General features: G+C 45.7%; 1 protein-coding gene across 2 annotated transcripts in view; it reads left to right on the forward strand.

Annotated features, from left to right (window-relative positions):
* The window catches only part of TRIQK (triple QxxK/R motif containing), a 359682-nt gene extending 345207 nt beyond the window's left edge, over positions 1 to 14475 (forward strand). For both annotated transcript variants that reach the window (XM_078687048.1, XM_078687047.1), the window contains exon 4: positions 13922 to 14475. In XM_078687048.1, the coding sequence (XP_078543174.1) occupies positions 13922 to 14041 (120 nt within the window). In that variant the 3' untranslated portion in view covers positions 14042 to 14475. The remainder of the gene's footprint in view (positions 1 to 13921) is intronic.
* Positions 14476 to 22243: the final 7768 nt, after the last annotated feature.

Raw genomic sequence — 22243 nt, forward strand, 5'->3', positions numbered from 1 at the left:
CCAAGGCAATATTGGTACACAGGGCTTCTTCTATCACTGTGCCCAAACAACCAGTTCCGACCTGTGGTGAATCTTATTTTCAAGAACAAAAGACACATTTTCAACCCGCAAATAGTCTCTCAATTTATCAGCTTGGCTCCTCACGACAATGAGTTCGGACCTTTGACTATTCCTCAGGAATGTAAATCAGTTTTGAGCAATCACATACCATGGCCACTAGTAAATCGCACAGTTGGAAATGGAAAAAATTCTGCTGTTGGAGGATCAATAACAATCTACATCACTTTACAAATTCTAAGGAATAATTACTCCCTAACCTTCTTCAAATAGGCAAATCAGGTCTAGCACATACTTTCATTAAAGTGCATATACCAGCAATTTCGAGATTTAGGAGAAAGACAGGCGTAGTCTCTTTATGGACTAGCAGGCTAATTAAGGAATTAATGAACGGGCTGTTCAGAGTTTTTCCTCCTGTCAATCATCCCCCAGTATCCTGGCTGTGAAATACAGTCCTATCACAGCTCATGGAAGACCCACCAGAACCTATTCATAAGTCAAATCTAAATATGTATCACGAAAACTGACCCTTCGCTTGTCCCTTATTTCTTCAAGATGGATAAGCGAAATCCAAGCCTTTACTGTTGCATACCCTTTCTTGCACTTCAAAGATTCTGGAGTGCTATTGAGAACGAATCCCAAGTTAATTTCTAAGGTCTCGCTTCATTTGAATGAACCAATTGTGCGTGCTGTCAACATTTTTTTTTAAATGTTTTACTAGGGCAGAAAAAGCCTTACACTCTTTGGATGTCAGGTGATGTTTAAAATTATATATAGACAGAACGAAGACTTTTAGAAAGTCCGGCCAGCTTCTTATATCTTTTGCTCCGCCTAAGAAGGGCTATGCTCTGTCAAGGAGCAGTATGGCTCGTTGGGTGTCGTCAGCAATTACCCTGTGCCATGAGAAAGCAGGAAGGCCACTGCCATAAAAATGTGGGGTACATTCTAAGAGGGAATTGGCATCCACGAGCTTGTTTGCTGCTGTGTCTCTACTAGACATTTGCAGTGCAGCAATGTGCACTAATGCCCATACAGCCACCAAGCATTACTGTGTGGACTCTGCATGGAAGGCAGATGCTGCCGTTGGTCAGGCATTATTACAACTCCTCTTCCAATAAAGTACTAAAATCTTATTATTGCATTCATATCGCATGTTGCAAGGTCTTACCGAGATTCTTTCAAGTATTGTTGCATATATATGTATATACAAGTCTGAATTTTCTTTTTCATAGTTGACTGTTTATATTATGTTTCTTTCTTTGTGGAAGAGTTGTTGTTTAACAAACCCCCCGCCTCTCCTTTCTTTGGTACTGCTTACTAGTCTGATTTAAGCATGTGAATCTATGAACTATTTAATACTGGAGAAAAAAAAAGTTACCTGTACACAGTGGTTCTCCAGTACTGATTTCCTTCAATCAATCAGTGAACCTTTAAAGCGCACTACTTACCCGTGAGGGTCTCAAGGCGCTGAGGGAGGGGTGCCGCTACTGCTCGAAAAGCCAGGTCTTGAAGAGCTTCCTGTAGGTGAGCAGGTCTTGGGTCTGCCGCAGCTGGGGGGGAGGGTGTTCCAGGTCTTGGCGGCGAGGAAGGAGAAAGATCTGCCGCCGTAGGTTGTTCGTTGGATGCGAGGGACGTCGGCGAGGCTGGCCGATCGGAGCTGGCGGGCGGGGGTGTAGAAGTTGAGTCTGTTGTTTAGGTAGGTTGGTCCGGTGTTGTGGAGTGCTCTGTGTGCGTGGGTGTGGAGCTTGAAGGTGATCCTTTTGTTGACGGGGAGCCAGTGCAGGTCTCTCAGGTGGGGGGTGATGTGTCTGCGTCGAGGGATGTTGAGGATCAGCCGGGCTGAGGCGTTCTGGATGCGTTGCAGTCGTTGCAGGTGTTTGGCCGGGATACCTGTGTAGAGTGCCTTGCCGTAGTCCAGCCTGCTGCTGACGAGGGCCTGGGTCACTGTTCTTCTTGTTTCGGTCGGAATCCACTTGTAGATCCTGCGAAGCATGCGGAGGGTGTTGAAGCAGGAGGAGGAGATGGTGTTGACCTGCTTCGACATGGAGAGGGAGGAGTCGAGGATGAATCCCAGGTTGCGTGCGTGGTCCGTAGGAGTCTGTGCTGCTCCCAGTGCGGTGGGCCAACAGGAGTCCGCCCAAGCGGAGGGGGCGGGACCTAGGAGGAGGACCTCCCTCTTGTCCGAGTTCAGCTTCAGACGGCTGCTTCTCATCCACTCGACGACGGCCTTAATTCCCTTGTGGAGGTTGGTTTTGGCGGTGTGCGGATCCTTGGTGAGGGAGAGGATGAGCTGGGTGTCGTCGGCATAGGAGATTATGTTCAGGTTGTGCTGACGGGCCACTTGTGCGAGGGGGGACATGTAGACATTGAACAAGGTTGGGCTGAGGGATGAGCCTTGGGGTACGCCGCAGATGATGTCGGTGGCTTCGGATCGGAAGGGCGGGAGACGGACTCTCTGGGTTCTGCCGGAGAGGAAGGACGAGGTCCAGTTCAGGGCTTTATCCTGGATTCCGGCTTCCTGGAGGCATGTCCTTAGGGTACGGTGGCAGACCGTGTCAAATGCGGCTGACAGGTCCAGTAGGATGAGGGCTGAGGTTTCGCCGTTGTCTAGCTGGCGCCGGATGTCGTCTGTGGCGGCGATAAGGGCAGTCTCGGTGCTGTGGTTGCGTCTGAATCTGGACTGGGATGGGTCTAGGATGCTGTTGTCCTCGAGGTGGCGGGTGAGCTGTATGTTGGCGATTTTCTCGATGACCTTCGCTGGAAAGGGGAGGAGGGAGATGGGCCGAAAGTTCTTGAGGTCTTTGGGGTCCGCCTTGGGTTTCTTGAGGAGGGTGTTGATTTTGGCGTGTTTCCAGCTTTCCGCGAAAGTCGCAGTGTTGAAGGAGATGTTGATGATCTTTCGCAGCTGCGGTGCGATGGTTGCGTCAGCTTTGTTGAAAACGTGATGGGGCAGGGGTCTGCTGGAGATCCCGAGTGGATGGAGTTCATGACCTTGCGTGTCTCTTCGTCGTTGACGTGGGTCCAGGAGATCAGTATGTTTGTGCGGGTGGTGTTCAAGGCGCGGTCTGTTGCGGACGGGGTGGATGAGGAGTTGAAGCGGTCGTGGATGTCTGCGATCTTGCGATGGAAAAAGGAGGCCAGTGAGTCGCACAGGTCCTGTGAGGGCGGGATGTCGTTGGTGTTGGCGCTGGGGTTGGAGAGTTCCTTCACTATGTTGAAAAGTTCTTTGCTGTCGTGTGCGTTGTTCTCCAGTCGGATTTTGAAGGATGATCTTTTGGCTGTTTTGATGAGGTGGTGATGTCTGCGGATGGCGTCCTTGTGGGCTGCGTGGCTGTCTGGTGTGCGGTCGTGGAGCCATTTCTTCTCCAGCTTCCAGCATGTCCGTTTGGAGATCTGGAGTTCTTCGTTGAACCAGGTGGCTTTCTTGCTGGGGTGGTTGGTGGAGGGTTTTTTGATCGGGGCTAGGATGTTGGTGCAGTCGTCTATCCACTGTCTGAAGTTTCGACTGCGGCGTCTGTGTCGGTGGGTTCTGGGTGAGGGTGGAGGTCAGTTGGTCCTCGGTGACTTTGCTCCAGCAGCGTCACGGTAGTTGTTGGGTGTGGTGGTGCGTGTTTGGTTTCTTGAAGGTGAAGTGTATGCATCGGTGGTCGGTACAGTGGAGTTCGGTGGTGTGGGTGAAGGCGACGTGGGTGGGTTCGGTGACGAGTTGTCGTAGGCCGAGGTTGGCAAGGTTGTCGATCAGGGCGGTGGAGTTGGCGTCATTGTTGTTCTCGAGGTGGAAGTTCAGGTCCCCGAGGAGGATGTAGTCCGTGGAGGTGAGTGCGTGGGTGCTGGCGAGGTCGGCGACGGAGTCGCTGAAGAGGGCCCGAGGTCCCAGAGGTCTGTAGATGAGTGTTCCTCTGAGGGTGGTGTTGGGGTCAGTGTGGATCCAGAAGTGAAGATGTTCGGCGGTGTTGAGGGAGTCGTCTACGAGGTTGTGGACCTGAAGGGTGGACTTGTGGACGATGGCTATTCCTCCTCCTATCCCATTGGAGCGGTCTCTGCGGGAGATCTTGTAGCCGTCTGGGATGGCTATGGTGATGTCAGGTGCCGAGGAGTCCTTCCACCAGGTCTCGTTCAGGAAGGCAACATTTGGGGCGGTGGTGTCGAGCAGGTCCCAGAGCTCGACGGCGTGCTTGCGTGAGGAGCGGGTGTTGAGGAGTAAGCAGCGGAGGTGGTTGGGTCCGGTCCTTGGGGGTTTGGTGGTTCTGTCGCAGGTGAAGGTGCAGGTGTGGCAGGAGAAGGGTCCGTGGGTGTGTTTCGGGGCAGCCTGGAAGCAGCGTTGGTCTCGGACGGTTTTGAGAGTATGGAGGAAGTTGGTGTCGTATTGGAGTCTGTCGTTGTGGCGGGTGCGAGGGCCGGGGGGGGTGATAATAATATTTATTGTATAGTTAGTAAAAACCATTATAAAATGTAAATACGGCACTATTAAAACACAAAAAGATTTACACTGCTGAGTGAATAAAAAAGTTATAAAATAAGAACGTCTTTCAGTTTAGAAAAGTAAAAGTGTTCAGGGCTCAAGATTTTGCCAGTGTTTTTTGCTTTTTCTCGAAATTGTCAATAAATTTGACTGCCCTGCAAATGAGTTGCGGATCTACTGAGCACAGGATTAGCATGGGCCAGGGGTTCTGGCGCTGGGTGCAGTCCAGGCGCGGACGGGCGCAGATGGGCTTGCCTTTGGCACACCTTCAGCGCACCATCGGCACGCCCGCTGCGCGTCCGGGTGGCGGTAGTCATTTGAGGCGGAGACGGGAGCGGGGCGGCGTGGCCGCTGGAGTCAGCGGTGGGGATAAAAAACCACGGAAAACAGAAGGCAAAAAGGGGGAAGGTGGACTGATGAGACTGGAGGAGCTGAGTGGCGGAAGGGGAGGTGACCTAGCTCGAACGCAGGTCAGGAGTCACCTCTGTTGTCCGTCCGCAGCTACCTTATGAGGTGGAGAGGGAGGGAGGGAGGAGCAGTTGGGAGGCGGGAGCGGGGCGGCGATGGGACGTAGCCGCAGGAGTCAGCGGCGGGGAGAAAAAACCACGGGAAACAGAAGGCAAGAAGGGGGGAGGGGGAAGGTGGACTGGAGAGACTGGAGGAGCTGAGTGGCGGCAGGGGAGGCAACCTGGCTTGAACGAGGGTCAGGAGTCACATTCGACCCTCCCATCTCACCTTGGTTTCACCACTCTGTGTACATCAGATACTATTACCTTTTTACACTCGTGCTTGAAATCTGAGGTACCGTGGCCCGGCAAGGGAAGAGGGCTTCAGGGTCTAGTCTCTGATTGGTTGAAGTTTGGATCTGTTTAAACAATGTGAATTATTTAACAATGTCATTGCTTCCCCGTGGATGTTAATGTTTATGTACAGCACTGCTCATTATAATTATGGTGGGACTCCCACCATGACCACAGGGAAGATTCAAGCGTATGATTCTATGAAATATATCAATACTGGAAAACCACAGTGTACAGGTAAGTAACTTGTTTTTTTACAGCCAGGATTCCGATTATCAGTGTAACTGCCACAGCATGGTGATCCTCACACAAACTACTGTGCTTCAGTCCACTTTTCCATAACAGTGCCCCATTGTAGGAAGGAATTATGTATAGCCAACTGACCTTTTTACTGGTACCCTTGAAATGCAAAGGTGGTGAAATATGTAGATCAAATGTTTGATGAGTGCACCCTCAAAACGTATCCAGCGCTCAGAGAAGAATTTGATCTTTTTCCAACTGACTGTTTGAAATGCCGTTAGTTGTCTTATTGCCTCACTACTATTGACCCTGCTCTCTGAACTTGGAGGCACTACATGGGCTATTATGCCGGAGGCGGGGACTAACATTTCATACCCTTATTTATTTATTTATTTATTTAGTAGCTTGTAAAGCGCGCGGCTACCTCCAGCGGAGGTGTCCCGGCGCTAAGATTACCAGAGTATCCCCAGAGAGAGAGGCCTAGTTCAAATCCGAAAGAAAGTGAAAAGGAATGCTAAGGCATTTAATTAGCGTTTAGTAAACAGCCAGGTTTTTAGTTTGCGACGAAAAACTAGCTCGGATTCAATGAATCTGAGGTCAAGAGGTAGGCTGTTCCAGAGCTTGGCAGCAGTGACGGTGAAAGTTCTGCCGCCACTTCGAGAGAGCCTGAATCTTGCGACGATCAGTAGACGAAGGCTGTTGGATCTCAAGTGTCTTACTGAAGATGAAATCTTGAGTCGTTTGCTCAGATAGGTCGGGCCAGTTCCATGAATTGCACGGAATGCAAGAATCAGGGTTTTGAAGTCGATACGCCGGGCTATGGGAAGCCAATGTAGCTCATCCCGGTATGCTCTGACCGAATTACGGGCAGGGATATTACCAATGAGACGAGCAGCGGCGTTCTGAATGATTTGCAAACGGTCAATCAGATATTGGGGGGCACCAGCATATAGACTATTGGCATAGTCTAGATGTGCCGTGATTAGTGCCTGGACAACCGTTTTGCGGGATGTTTGAGGAAGGTAGGGAAAAATCTTCCTGATCATGCGCAGTTTGTTAAAACAGGCCCCTGCAACTTTGTTGACTTGAATTCTACCAGACAAGGTATTATCAAATATGAAGCCAAGGTTGCGGGCAGCCTGCACGGGTGTGGGGGGAGGGTTCAAGACGGAGGGCCACCAGAGGGTTGCAGGGGGGGGTGTTTTCTGGCTGAAGAAGAGTACCTCAGTTTTGTCGGTATTGAGGGCAAGATGATTAGCAGACATCCATGTGCAGATATTACCAAGGCAGTTTCTAAAGTTGGAGAAAAGGGAGTCAGAATGGTCTCTAAATGAAAAGACAAGCTGAGTATCGTCAGCATAAGAGACCACCCTGACACCCCAAGACTCTACTACCTTGGCAAGTGGGGCCAAGTAAGCGTTAAACAATAAAGGGCTTAATGCGGAACCCTGGGGCACTCCGCACAGGAGAGGGTTGTCCTCTGATTCAAAAGGGTGCATCAGTACCCTCTGAGACCTGCTGGACAAGAAGGATTTGGTCCATGCCAGGACTGTACCACCGACCCCTAACTGTTGTAAACGGGTTACAAGTATGCTGTGGGAAACAGTGTCAGATGCAGCGGATAGGTCGAGGAGGACCAACATGGCCTCCTCGCCCCTATCCACTGATTCCCTGACAATTTCGGAGACCTCCAGCAACGCCGTCTCGGTGCTGTAGCCGGTTCTAAAGCCGGACTGAGAATCGTGTAGCAACTGATTCAATTCAAAATACTGCGCCAACTGTTTCTGTACCACTTTCTCCAGTACCTTGGCAGGTTTAGGCAGAAGCGATATGGGCCGGTAGTTGCAAAATTGTGAGGGGTCAGCGCCGGGTTTCTTCAGAATGGGAAGTAACCTAGCCTGCTTCCACACAGAGGGAAATTGACCATGGGACAAGGAGGTATTCCAGATGGAAAGAAAAGGATTGACTAAGACAGGGGCAAGATTGCCCATTACTTTAGCGGGGACAGGGTCCAAAGGTGATCCGGATTTGACTTTATGTAGCAGTGATAACGCTAGGTCAGGGGTTAGATCGCTAAAGGAGTTAAAGGAACAGTGGGAGGGGCATGGATTGTCGAAATAGTGGTTAGGAGGGGCGCTATCAAAGGAGGAGGAAAGTTTGATTATTTTGTTCTGAAAGAAATCCGAGAGTCCGTTACACAGGTCTTGAGTAGGGGTACATTGGGTTAGCGTGGCAGGGGGATTCACAAAATCTTTCACAATGGTGAAGAGAGTTTTGGAAGAGTTCTGCGCCTGTTGAATGAGATTAGAAAAGTGGGCTCTCATCGTTGAACGTTTCAGTTTTTTGAATTTATTGAGGGCAGATTTATAGGCCAGTTTGGCTAGAGGGTCATAGTCCCGTCTCCATGTACGTTCCAACTGTTTGCATTTGCTCTTTTTCTCTCGAAGCAGGGGGGAAAACCAAGGGGCAGAGGGACGAGATCTGGAGGAAGTCAGCGGGACGAGAGGGGCAACGGAGTCAAGAGCAGAGGAAAGGGCCGTGTTAAATCTTAGTTTCTTTGTCAAGATCTTCCAAATGATTGAGTTGGAATTGAAGACGGGCAACCAAGGACTCACAGGTGACTTTGGTCCATTTGCGACCACGGTCTCTGTTAAGGGGAAAGGGGGGAGGAGGGGGAGGAATAGTGATAGTGAAGGGAAGAAGAAAGTGATCGGTCCAAGTCAGGGGGAGGGGGGAAAGGGCGGAGATATCAGGGTGATTGGAAAAGATGAGATCTAGTGTGTGGCCTGCTTTATGAGTAGGGCCTTTGACTAATTGGGGCAAGGTAAGTCCTTGTAAAGTTTCCAGCAGGGAAGAGGCTTGTGTACAAGACGGGTTATCAATGTGGAGATTAAAATCCCCCAACACTGTAAAGTGGGAGTGTTTGAGTGAGAAATCTGCAATAGTGTGTACCAGGGCATGGAGAGAAGAGACGGAGGCTGCAGGGGGGTTATAGACCAGGATACCGGCAAAAAAGGTACTTGCAGAGTCCGTGATCGTAAAATGTGCGGCTTCAAAAAGGCCGGAGTTGGGAATTTTGGTGAGGTTCAGTTTAAGGTGGGATTTCGCAATTACCGCGAGACCCCCCCCCGGGCTTAGAGTTTTCACGGTTAATGCCTACGAAACAGTAACCGGGGGGTATGGCCAAGTTAATGTCCGGTTTGGACGAGTCTTTAATCCAAGTTTCTGTGAGAAACAATAAGTCCCAATTGTGAGAGTCAAGCGATAGCCAGATGTCAGTGGCGTGAGCGGGAAGAGAGCTACAATTAATTAAGGCAGCTTTAATAGTGACCGGGGGCTGGCCATAAACACTAAAGGGCTGATGAGGCGATTTGTGAATAACGGGGATAGTGAAGTTGCATTGTAGGCAGGAGAAAGCAGTCTCGTCCAGGTTGTAAGGTTTACAACAAGTTGTGGGGTTGCATGTGCCTTGACGAAGTTGAAGCAGTTGATCAGAGGTCCAGGCGATTTTAGGGGAGCGAGATGCAGGGGTACTGGCGCTGGGCGCGGGCCTGGCGCGGACGGGCGCAGACGGGCTTGCCTTAGGCGCGCCCGCTGCGCCCGCCCGCTGCGCAGACGGGAAGAGCCCTTCTTTTTATCCAACTCCATCTAGCGGTGGGAGGAGGGTGGGAGGCGTCCAGGAGCTGGAGCGCTACCCTGCCTCCCCCCAAGATGGCGGTTCCGCGTTCTCCCGGCCGGCGAGAGCGCTGTGCTCGGCTGCGCCGGGGGAGAGAGAGCAAGGTCGGGCCCCTGGGACGAAGTAATCTCGTCCGGACCGGCAGAAAGGTCTGTTGTGCAGTAAAAGTGCTCCAATTAAAATATATACAATTTTTAAAATAGGCTGATCGTGGTAGCGTCTGTACTCTTAGTATTAAATCACCAGGCGTACAGGAAGTAATTGTCACAACACACGCACACTCAACAGATTTCCGATTTCAAAGTGCAAAGAAAGATGCCCCCGGCTTCCGCCTCAGGGGAGAAACAAATAATCTATAGTGGAGAGGGGCGGAAGATCTTAAATAGTGAGGGAGGGCGGGAGGCGTCCAGGAGCTGGAGCGCTACCCTTCCCTTCTCTTTCAAGAGCTGATGCCCTTGTGAATGGTCTGTATTCCCAGCTAGTCTCTTTCTACTGCCCCTCTCCTACATTGTAACATTTTCTATTCTGCACAGAGAAATCTTGTGCTCAGTTATGATCGAGGCCTATCTCCCACAAACTAGATTTACCTGCATGAGGCACTTGAACCACCCAGAGGACAGTGAGGTGGCACAGTTTACGGCAAATAAGGGTGCCTCTGCAAGCTGTTTATCCCTATCACTAAACCAGGTCACCCTCCACTACCTCTGCAACTCCTGTTGGTTATCGGCGGGCTGGAGAGGTGCTTCAGCCTGGAACAGCACGTGCCTCACCATGGAATGTCGTACAAGGATACCAAGCGGTTATTGTTATGGTACTCATGTCATTTTGTTGAGGGGCTGCCGATGGGAATTTGCCCACCGAAGAATAATTCTCCATTCTTCTGATGTTCCATCCTCCCCCCTCTATTGCCCTGTTTACCCATCACTCTCACTATCTCATTCCCCTTCTCTTATAATTATGAAGCCGATGAGTTTTAGGTATTCCCTCTGCTTTTTATACCGTAACTTGGGGATCTGGTCTCGGGTCCTTATTGACTAGGAAATGTTGTCATCCTATCGACCTAGCAGATGCCTGTGCAATGTTCAGTGGAGTTTTCTGCCCTTCTATATATGCCTATACATCTGCACATTGTTCATACATTAGCATCCTTAACAAGCAAAAGTTGCATAAAAATGAAAGATAATAATAATTATTGGCTAATTCATATTCTCCTTTGAGAAAGGTCAAGTGAATCATTTGTATGCCTCTATTGGGGGGTTATTTGTCTACTTCTCATTTGAATTACCACAACAATAAAATGCAATTTTCAGAAGACACCAGCACACCAAACGGTGTACATACTCCAAATCTCTCCAACCACTTGAATCTTTAAACAGGGTAAAGGAGCTGTTGTTAGGCAAGAATGTATGCATTTCACTTGGTGAAATTTCAAAACTAAGTTAGTCTGTGGATAATGTAGAGTTTGGAGGATGCAGGAAATCTTCCAAAAAGTGGCAGACGTCCCATCTGTCATATTTATGGAGCGTGTAGACATCAGTACACACTACATTTGCTGTACAGGACATCTACCACTTCTGGCACGTGTAGTACAGCCCTCTCTATTTTGGCAGTGAACCATCAAACCATCCCATTGACTGTAAGCATTCAGGACGGTCTGGTGAATGATATGAAAGTATGATAGCGTTCACTAGTCTGTATTGAGATGAGGAAGGTAGGACCACGTCCTGTGCTCTCTGCCAGAGATGTTTTAATAAGTTTAATCAAATATTGTATATCACAGGATAACTTCTGACATCTCAGCTTACAGTGCTGAGCTTAGCTTTTTTAGACGTGGAAATGTTCTATTGCTTTTAGTAGTCCACTTCTCATAAGAGGCAATAAGACTAGTTTTCAGGATTGAGACAAGCGAACTGGCGATTTATAATGTGCTATCGTGGCAATAAAGATAGAAGCCTATGTAATCACACTTCACTTTGCCCCAACAGGATTGCTTTGCTGCTGCCGATTTGTAATGCACCAGACCTCCTTCTGGTCACATGATACGAGTGCCCAAAGGTCATGACTTTTTTCATAGAGTGAATGTATTCTATTATTCTAATTTATTTGTGCTTGCACTTTCATCAGTTACTATAAAAGGAGAACGTTTAAAACTATTATTGAGCTAGATTAGTCTCACTGTGAAAAGTGTGCGACACTAAGACGTAACTGGGATTTAATTGCTGAGTTTGTTGGAATTACTGAGCATTCTCATTTCATCGTCAGCGAGTGACGGGGGCGGGGTTAGAGGAGAATTGGGTCTCCTTTACAAAAGAGTGCCACTCATCCAAAACATTTTCCCAAAGAGTGCCCTACTTACTGTTCACTAATGTTGTAATTATTGACCAAGAAAAGACAATAGAAAAATTCAAGCCAGCACTGCCATGCACACAATGGGTTTCATTCACCAACGTTTTTTCACTTTCATTACACGTAGTCATAAATTACACTTACAAACACAGAATATCCTCTACGATGGAGATTTATTGCATGCACAAATACAGGCTTATGAGGGACCAATATAACCACAGCTTTCAGAGCGCACTGAGCAGTGCCTGAGCAGTGCTCTGGAGCATATCTAGTAAGATTAATCTCATACTTCGCGAACAGAGTCTGCTGGGTATGGCTAAAGATTCATCCAAGTGAATGTCTGGGTGTGGAGGGCCTTCAGCGATGTCAGTGGTGATAGCCAGTGGTTAATTTGTAAATTGGGGCTTTTTTCAGACGGCAGCTTGCACCAGCCAATTTCTCCTGTTAGCAGCATCTAAAACAGAAGAATTACTGCCCGTGAAAGTGTGTGGTGGTGGTGGGGGCGTAATGGCCAGAGCTGCCAACCTCGGAGCTGGGGAACCTGAATTGTCCTTAACTGATGGGGATTAAAAGCGCCAGTGTAGATGGTTAAGTGCTGGTGCCAAGCACCGGAAGCCACCGGCTCAAATTAAACACTGATGATCGCAGATGCTTTGTCACTGGTGAGGGTGCTACTAATGTCTTTGGCAGCACTTAGGGAGCTCATGTTTGCGTAGCTCTCTACACATGACAGATTTTATTGATTTGTGCCCTTTGGATCGTAACCATACTGTGATGTGAGTAAGTAACCACAATTTCCACACAACATTGGCTATCTAGTGAGATAGAAAACATTGAGTCAGTGATAGGTATTTTGTAGGTTAAATTCAGTGTTCTATGCCAGAGAAAAAAGATTTTGTATGAACAATAACCAAATTATTTTTGTCCCATTTGGAAAATCTGAGCTAACATTTCCAAAATAGCAGGTAGCCACCTTAGACTTTCTTTTGCCAAGTTGTATCAACCATTAAGCTCGGTATTGGTCAGGCTACAAATCCTTTACGTGTGTGTGTAAAACTTGAATGTAGTACTTTTTCTTATATTTAATGTTTCTGATAGTTAATATTTAATTTAAGCATATAAACAATGTAATGGCCCGGCCATCCCACAAGGACAAGGACCAAGATTTGAATAAAAATCAAATCTGTTGGGCCGGTACCGTGGAACTCCTTTCAACCATTTTGAATTTCAGATAAGGCCTCCTATATGATTGGTCAAAAACAAGCTCAAAAAATTCTAAAATTGTATTCTGAAAAAAAATCATAGTGGCCATTTAAGTACAAAGGGAACAGATGGAATCCAGTACGGTATTGATGGGGCTGACAGAACAGCACAGACCCCACATCGGAGGAAGTCTGGAAAATTCCATTACCAGTTAAAAGTAAAAAACATAAAGAAGTGCTGTTCAAGAGCCGGACTAGACTCGTCCCTGAATTGGACTTTGGGGAGAGGTTTGGTTTCCTACCATCATTTTGCTTGGCTGAATTGTTAACGTTTTACTTCTCACTTGTAGGGAAACACTTTCTACTTTTTGGTTAACACAGCATGAGAGTGCTTACCCCGAATCTCCATGTTGTACTCTCCCTTCAAGTTCTTTCCTCTGCAAACTTCCCCTGTGCTCCGTGTTGCTCTCTCCCTCGTGAGCTTCTCTCCCTTAAAAAAAACTTCTCATTCTGACACTTGTATATTTTCTCCCAGACAACCGCCGCTCTTACCTAAACAGCACTGGCAAATCAAATGGGTTAAAAATATGTGATATATTGATTTTGCCAAACCTTGTTATTTATTGCACCTGTCTTGAATGTAGTGTCTATGTTTCTTCTCCTCTCTACTTTAGGATAAGCACTTTACTCTTATCATGCATTGTAGTTGCTGTAGACCACTTGTTTAGCCTTCTTGGACATCTGTTTATAGGTATCATAATATGCATGTTTTATTAAAAGTGCTTCTTTTGCATTCACTTTGTTAATCATGCTTAAGACGTTGACCTCTCTGGCATTGTGTAACCTGCATTTAGCAATTTCAGTATGATCTATGAAAATGTTTGTCATGTTTCGCCAGTGTATAAACTCCTACACATTAAGAAATTGGTATTAATGTACTGATTGTACTAGGAGTAACATGCTTGAATAAGTAGTAGACCGATTATAACTTTGGAAAGTGTCAGCTGATGTTGTTTCTGAAATATATATGATTTTGGAAAGTATACAGATCCTATGTGCAGCGAAATATCACAGATTACAGAAAACTGTATGCATACAATTTTAACATGGCTCAATTTGCTTGTTTTCGTTTATACAGGAGGTTGCTCTTGCTTTGCTGGCTCTATTGTTGATTTTGGTGGTTGTCTATGCCGTCTTTTATCTCAACATGACGAGTGAAGTTGAAGCTGACCTAGAGCTTGATCCAAATGAGAATTAGGAAACCTATTTCACCATTCATGAACATGATCAGCCTTGGACAACCATGCATGATGGCAGCTATTATCCCATGAAAGATGAAGAAGCCAAATTAGTCTGAATTTGTGTCAACTGCAGTATGCATTCCAGAATACACTGAGCCAATAATCCCCGCATATATGTATACATACATTGCTCTCGAATCACATTAAAAATGAAAAGTAACTTTTTGGGCAATGATTTTCGCAGGAAAGTAGAAAGCATCTATGGGATTGTGACTTTTAAAAGGACATGATGATAGCGATGTTCTTGATTCATTAAGAGATTGCTTTAGGGAAAATGCAGTATGGACACAGATGGCATTCCCTAAATTTTCATATATATTCTTGTTCTTTTTTTACAATTATTTTAGTCTTTTATCTTTAACCTATGCAATAAAAGTGCACCTTAATCAGATTGTGAGTTTTTAAAAGCGTTTCTTCTATAGTTTGGTTTTTCAAATATTTGATTGAAGCCATTTGAGTTGTCTGTTTTTCTCTCATCTGAGGTTTGTACACAAGATGACAAAAAAGATTTAATTTCGAATTGAAAGGTAAAAGAATGCTATTTTTATGGAATGCTATAAAGAATTGTCTTTTGACCTTTACAAATATAAAATGCTAGCAGAATGAACTATGAGTGACTGAGTGAAGACATCTGACTGAATCAACAGCCTTCGGGCACTGGTCATCTCATCTGTCACTCCAGGTCGTAAATCAAAGGTCACTTGGAACTTCTGAGGAGGAAGATGTTCACTGTTAAAACATGCTAGTCAGAAGCTAATTGATCTCTATTCTACTAGGAAGAATGAGGATTTTATCTTTACAGTACACAGAAGAAGTGTGCATTACGTAGTGATGTTTAGCTGTACATATATTTAGTTATAAGATCCTGGTCATTGTGCACCTGGTTTTCCTGTTTTAGGCTTGCATTTGTTACATTCCACTGTATGCCTGTCTGATTGTCAATGTTCTATGGAAAGTACCTCACTGGTTCTTGGCTGATCTCTGTGATTAGCAGTAGTCTCACTGCATCTGATGAACTGCACTTCGAGAGGGTCTCTTTTTTGCTGGTCTCAGGATTTGCACCATTCTGAATATGGTTTGAGATTAGGGCTCAGGCTACAGTAATCCGAGTCCCTGCTGCATTTGATCATTTCCTTGGTCGGCCATCGGCTTTCAGAAAAAAGTATCTAGTCCAAACAAGGGATTTTTGTCTACTCGTTCTCTGTGAAAAGTGAAGGAAAGAAAAGTTTAGTTTTATTGGTTCTGTGTTTGTAAAGAGCACCTACAGTCGAAGGAGCTTGTTCTCAGACCTGGCTCTAGTGGGAACTTTGACTTTCTTCCTGTATTGGTGCAGCAGAACACTTTACCAATCCTGTGTCTCACTGAGTACTTGTTGAAGGCAAAGCGCCTTTCATAAATCAAGGTAACTCTGAAACAGTAAGCTTTACTCTACTATAATTTATCTGTTGCCATTAAAATTTATTTGGGCAGCTACCATTTATGGGGCTGCTTTTTACATAAATAGAAACCATTGTATCTTCTGTCATTGTCTTTCAAGGTTCTTGTAGGCAGTTTTTTTATTTCTGCGGGTTGGTTTAAAGGAGTTTCTTGTCATATGAGTAGGTAGGCTCCGTTTTGCTTGTACGTCACTGCACGTATTTTCTAATTTAAAACATGCATATATAGGCACCACAAGGTCATTAGCCAGCATTGTATATTCAACATAGCTCATCATGCCAAGGTACATTGCAATTCAGGTGTCTGTTCTCATTCGGATAGTTCTTTGGATATAGGAACTATAATTTATTTGCTGAGAAATCAGTGTTGAACCTTTGTCAGTTGAGGCAATCTGTCTCTCAATTAGAGCTCCATCCTCAATCAGTTTTAGTGCTTGAGTATTTTTTCCCGTTTAGGGCAATTTATTACCCACTACAGACGAGTGAAAACACTCTCAGAATCATACAAGATTGCACATGGAAGACCGTCTTAACAATCCTCAAAGCTGTCCTCCTTGATGTCATATTAAGATCATAAGAAGGTTGGGCATTTTGACTGTAAAGTCTTTATCAAACCTAGATATATCTTCTATTTCTCGAATATTAGAGATCTGATTTTTCAGGATTGTACTGCATCTGGCTCAGATATTGAATCTAGTTGTTAATAAAAAATATTCAGGAAAATCTGGTAAACATGGCGCTAAAGGGGCAGTGCTTGTGAAACTGATTAATGAGATATTTACACACATTGCTCAAGTATTGGCAAAGCCAATAGGTCTCACCTTTTAGTTTTGTCATTCCTTTTTGCTGAAACATCGGCAAAAAGAAAACACATTGTCATTACCAGTGCTCAACGGCATTGGCAAAAAAGCAACAAGATTTATATGCATGACTACATCATCATGCTCACATATTCATAAAGCCATTGGGGCTGATTACATTGGCGGTGAACCGGCCACTGACAGGCTGCCGGTGGCGGGTTCACTTCCATCGTACTGTGGTTTTCCTTCCGCCAGATTACTATGGCGGGCGGAAACATGGCGGTCCAGGCGGTCCTTTTCCGACCGCCTGTCGGAGCAGCCGCATTGCTCAGAATGGCAGCGATCTATTATGATGGTTCATCCCGCCAGCCTTTCTATAGCGGTTCATCCACCATGAAAAGGCTGGCAGGGATGGACGGGCCCCCATTTCCCACGGGCGCTTTGCTTTGCACTTAGGGGGGCTATGGCGCCCCCCCTACATTTCCCTGCACCGTGTGGCAGGCACTGCATGGTACATGCCACATAGTGCAGGGAAATGCAAAACCTGCATTTTTAGGTCTCCCCTACGCAGCGCGCATGCGCTGCATAGGAGGAGACCTCTTGAAATTGATTCGCTTTTTAGGCCAAAAACGTCACGCATTGCATTGCTTTCAATGGCAACACGTGCACGTTTGGTGATTCCCTTGCGGGAGCGAGCTGTGGCGACATCTGTTTGTAATTATCGCGCTCGCTCCCGCAAGGTAAACGCTGTGGATGCTCCGGGCTCAGCTTGTGTAAAGCTCACATCACAAACACGCTCCCTACTCAATGCAGTCAATGTAGGCAGGCCACCTCTTACCGTCACTTGAAACATGCGCTGTTGCCTGCTGGCTTGCTAATTCGTCATGTGCCGCCATAAAGGCGCTCAGGCTAACACCTGCAGGCTGGGGGTGCACCGGGCAGGCCTGCATTGATGGCCTCCCCTCGGCCCAGTGCATGCAGCCATCTTTGCACTTCGCCTCTGTTTCTTTTGCCTCTTTCAGAGAATTAATACAGCTGATCCGTCCCCTGCCTCCGCTTGTGTGCCAGAAGAATAAATCACGAGGCTGCCTTTCTCATTCAGGCCCCCCTGAAGCCTCTGTTTGCTCGTCCTGGCTCCAGCTGTAGTGCTGGGAGCAGCGGAGGGGGAAAACCATGGCTGCCGGAGACTGGGGAGGCGAGGAAGACTGTGAAGGCAGGCCAGGCCAGCCCGTATCTGACGTCTTGTGCGCACCCCCTTTTGTTACCAGTGTAAACAGACACGCTGCCCTTTCTGGAGGGCTGGCGGACGGCGCAGGCCTGTGAAATATTGCACCGCCGGGCCCACAGGTTAAAGCAAACAAACACTTGCGCTGAACTGTTTCCCCTGAGACCCCTTTCTTATGTAGATTGGGGGTGCTATCTCGTTCATTCGGATTTTAATCTGTCAGGTTTGCATACAGCCAGCTGACTTTAGGATAAAGAGTCCACTGTACATTTTAAAACCACTGTCAGTCAGAGGCGGGGAAGAAATAAAAGTGCCCCCCTTTCATTCCTTTTACCTCATTTTCTTTTTTCCCCTTTATTTAATTGACAAAATAAATTTTTATTTGTCGATCGCGCTTGTTTATTTTAATTTTAGACACTGGAATATCAATGCCATTGTTCTCTTCGCGCCTGCCTTCGAGTTCTGCTCTTTTTCTGTTTCTGCAATTTTCGGTACTGCTGAAAGTAAAGTGAAGTAAACCATCCATCTTGAACATAGTAACTCCTGCTGAGGGGTTTCTTCAGGCATAGGTAGTGGGATGTCACTGCGACACCGATTTGGTATAGCAGCTTTCATGCTACACAGCTAACGTCTTTCCAGAGGACACAAGAGACAGTACATTGTCTATGTTGCCCCAAGAAGTTGGATGCATTGTAGAAGGGGATTCTAATATATAAGAAAAACAGCACTTATTACAGGTTCAATGATCACTAATAAACCAAAATCCTGTGACAGAATCTAGAACAGCAGTACCAACAAAATCAGATCGCCATACAAAGTAGTTGGAAAGTCGTTGTTGCGACAATTCCTTGCAGTCCTTAATCTAGAAACAATGAATGTATAAAATGTCACTAGGTTACTATTGGTGGGGTAGGTCGCAGAATGATTGTAGCACTATTTAGTGTTACATTTGTACCCAAGATATTAGACACATTTAACTATCTGCCCCATTAAGCCCACAATACTGAATATTCGGAAAACATGAGGGTTCTGTTTGCAACACCCACCCCAAAATCAGGTACACTCTCCACTTCTTCCTGCTTTTCATTGATTTATTTTCTCAGGGTGATCGTTGTAATCAAAAATGTACTTTTAATGCTGTAATACATTTTTTTATTTCAGCTCGATAAAGTAGAAATCCCATTGAGAATTCAAGTGGTGGTCCATCAGGAACATTTCTCAGCTGAATCATTTAAGTCATATTTTACCCTCTCAGTGAGGAATGAGGTTCAGACTGAGAGAGGTATATATTACCTAGAACAGTTCATGAACAACTCATACCTTTCAAGGATAGTCAAATTGCGAGAGAAATAACCTTTGCATAAAGTTACCATCAGTCATTAATCACATTGAAGATGGAGCATCAGTTTGTCTAAATGGCTGAACAGGGGAGATGATGAATTTACTGGTTCAGAAACTAGATAAAGAAAAACAACAAAATGATGGGCATTGGAATCCTGACTAAGGTAAAAGGCAAATGATAAACAACTGAATGATGAAAGGGTCATCCAGAAAGAGGAAGGGAAGAACGCAGGAATCAAACAGATGCAGGACAAAACAGAGGACTAAAAAAACTAAGGCATGGGGAAAAGAATAAGGTACAGGCACTGAAGATGGGTGCTTCTTACTGGAAAGGAGCCAGAATTTATTTATTTATTATTTATTTATTTTTAAACTTATAGAGCGCAAACAAATACCACGAATGGTGTCTCGGCGCTAGGCTGCCAGAGAGACAGACAAGAGGCAACTCCTTTACATTTATTGACTGAATAGCCAGGTCTTCACTTGCTTTCTGAAGATCATCAGTGACGGGCTGCATTTTATTTGATGGGGCAAAGTATTCCAGAGCCTCGAGGCAGCTACCAAGAAGCGTCTGTCTCCCCATGTAACTGTTCTAACCCGTTGAATACAAAGGGATGCAGATGAGGCAGATCTTAAAGCTCTCTTAGGGACATAAACCAACAGTGATTCCCTAAAAAAGTCAGGTCCTTGGTTGTTCAACGCCTTGTAAATAATGCACAATGCCTTAAATTTGGTTCTTTTTTTCACTGGAAGCCAATGAAGTTGGTAGACAATGTGGGAAATGGGCGCAAACTTAGGAGTTTTGGTCAGGATTCGTGCAGCAGCATTCTGCACCATTTGTAATTTCTTAAAGACCTGCTCTTGGACATTCAACAGAAGCCCATTACAGTAGTCCACCTTGGATAACACCAAGGAGGACATAAGTGTTTTCCCGGCAGACAGGGGAAGGAAAGGTAATAACTTTTTCACTTTTCGTAGCGTGTGAAAGGAGGAGGAGACCACTGCATTAGCATGATTAGTGAAACTTAATTTGCTGTCAAACAACACTCCCAAGTTTCTCACCTTCGAAACTGGAGTAGGTGGATTACCCATTTCTGGTGGCCACCAGACCGGGGACCAAGCTGGTTTTAGGTCTCCAAACACCATTACTTCGGTCTTATCGGTGTTTAGTTTTAGACAATTACTGTCCATCCAGTGACTAATGGCTCTCATGCCTATCTGAAAGTTGGCCGCTACCTCACTCCCATTTTTATGCACTGCCAACACCAACTGAGTGTCATCGGCATATGAAGTCACTCCCATTCCATGGATTTTAATGACCCTCGCCAAGTCCGACACATAGATGTTAAAAAGTGTCAGACTTAGCGAGGATCCCTGGGGGACTCCACATGGCAGCACAAATGTAGGTGAATAAAAATTCCCCATCTTTACCGACTGTTCTCTGTTAGACAGAAAAGAGACCAGGAGCTCCACAGCTTTGCCCTGTATGCCCATGGCTGTGACACGGTCGATCAAGATGTTATGATCGACCGTGTCAAAGGCCGCCGAGAGATCCAGTAGGATCAGGATTGCCGTGCCACCCTGGTCCCTGATCTGTCTGATCTCTTCGGAAGCCTTTATAAGCGCCGTCTCCGTTCCATGGCCTCTCCTAAACCCGAACTGGGTGTTATCTAGCAGGTTGTTATGATCAATGTAACTGGCCAGCTGTTTATTTATTACTTTTTCAAGTATTTTGGATGGAAAAGGGAGGGCTGCTATAGGGCGATAACTTTTTAATTCCAATGTGTTAAGAGTGGGTTTCTTTAGCAGTGGCTTTATTATGGCAGTTTTCCATTTTTGAGGATAAATACCTGATTCGCAAATAGTACTGCAGATATTCTCCAAAATTGGAGCTACTACCTCGGTTGTTGATTTAATGATGGTCGGTGGGCAGGGATCCAAAGGGGAACCTGACATCGTTGTTTTGATAAGATCTTTTATTTCTGAAAGTGATGGAGGGATGAATTCATTCAGAGAAGAGGATATGAACTTTGCGTTCTTGTGGCTCTCTGATGGTTCCCCCATTATATTATTGTTGAATTTATTAAAGATTTCTGTGACCTTGGTCCTGAAAAAATCAGCCATCTGATCACAGAACTCTTGAGTAACATCTGGAGTATTCGCTGTTGGTATGTTTGTTAATGTTGCCACTACCTGGTATAATTGTTTACTGGAATTCTGGGCTTTTTCTATCTGTTCGATAAAATATTTGCTCTTCTCCAGTCTTAACAGCTTCCTGTAGACTGATAATGCTTGTTTGTATTTCTCTTTATCATTATTGTCGTAGTTGATTCGCCAGCACCTTTCTAAATTGCGGCATTTCTGTCTTTCTAATCTTGGAGTTTCAGAGAACCAGGGGGCTGATGGTGTTGCGCGATTTGGGCGCAAGTTCTTAAAAGGCGCTACTTGATTAAATGTATCTGTAAGCCATTGGTTATAGTTATTTGCTGCCAGTTGAGAGTCTGGCGTTCTAGATGGTTTGTTATTTTCCAATTTCTCAGATAGTGTCTTTGTATCTATGTTTTTCCAGTCCCTGCACGTTCTAAGTTGCTTTTTGGCCGAATATTGATTTTTATAATTTTTAACACAGACATGAAAGACCACCACTGCATGGTCAGACCATACAATAGGGACAACAGTGGGGGAAATAATGGCCTGGTTATTTGTAAATAGGCCATCAAGAACATGACCTGCTTTGTGCGTGGCTGTAATGACTAGCTGGTTTAGGCCAACGGCCTTAAAATCCTCAGTAAGGGTCAGTGTGTCTTTATCTGCTGTTTCTTCTAAATGGAAATTAAAATCTCCTAGTATAGTATAATCAAAGGCTTCTGCCACTGGTTCTAATAAAGTGCTAATAGATTGGAGAAAAGGCGTTCTAGCAGCTGGTGGACGATAGAGCAGAACTCCATTAAACATTTGAATGGGAGACAAAGTGATGGAAAAGGCCAATGTTTCTGCAGGAATATTAGCAAAGTATAAAGCAAATAACAATGGGGTTAACTCCAATTTATTGTCACTAGGAGCTTGCACATGCATAGTGGTCATTTTGTAAGAATAGCACTTTTCAGCACATGGCTGCTGAGGGGTGTTTGCTTGGAGAATGCTTAGGGCCGAGGCACTGATGCAGTGCATATGCACTTTAATTATCATCATTTTAGCCAGGTGGCGAAGACGGCATCTGATGAAGAATGATCCTGCATGTCATGGTGGCTACAACTCTTTTCCGCTTCCACGGCAGAGACTGCTGCTCATTCCCCAGCGATCACCTGCATCTTGCCCCACCAGAATCACTGGTTAAGTCCCGATACCAGTGCCTTT

Source organism: Lissotriton helveticus, chromosome 4_1, assembly GCF_964261635.1.
Source record: "Lissotriton helveticus chromosome 4_1, aLisHel1.1, whole genome shotgun sequence".
NCBI classification, from domain to species: Eukaryota; Metazoa; Chordata; class Amphibia; order Caudata; family Salamandridae; genus Lissotriton; species Lissotriton helveticus.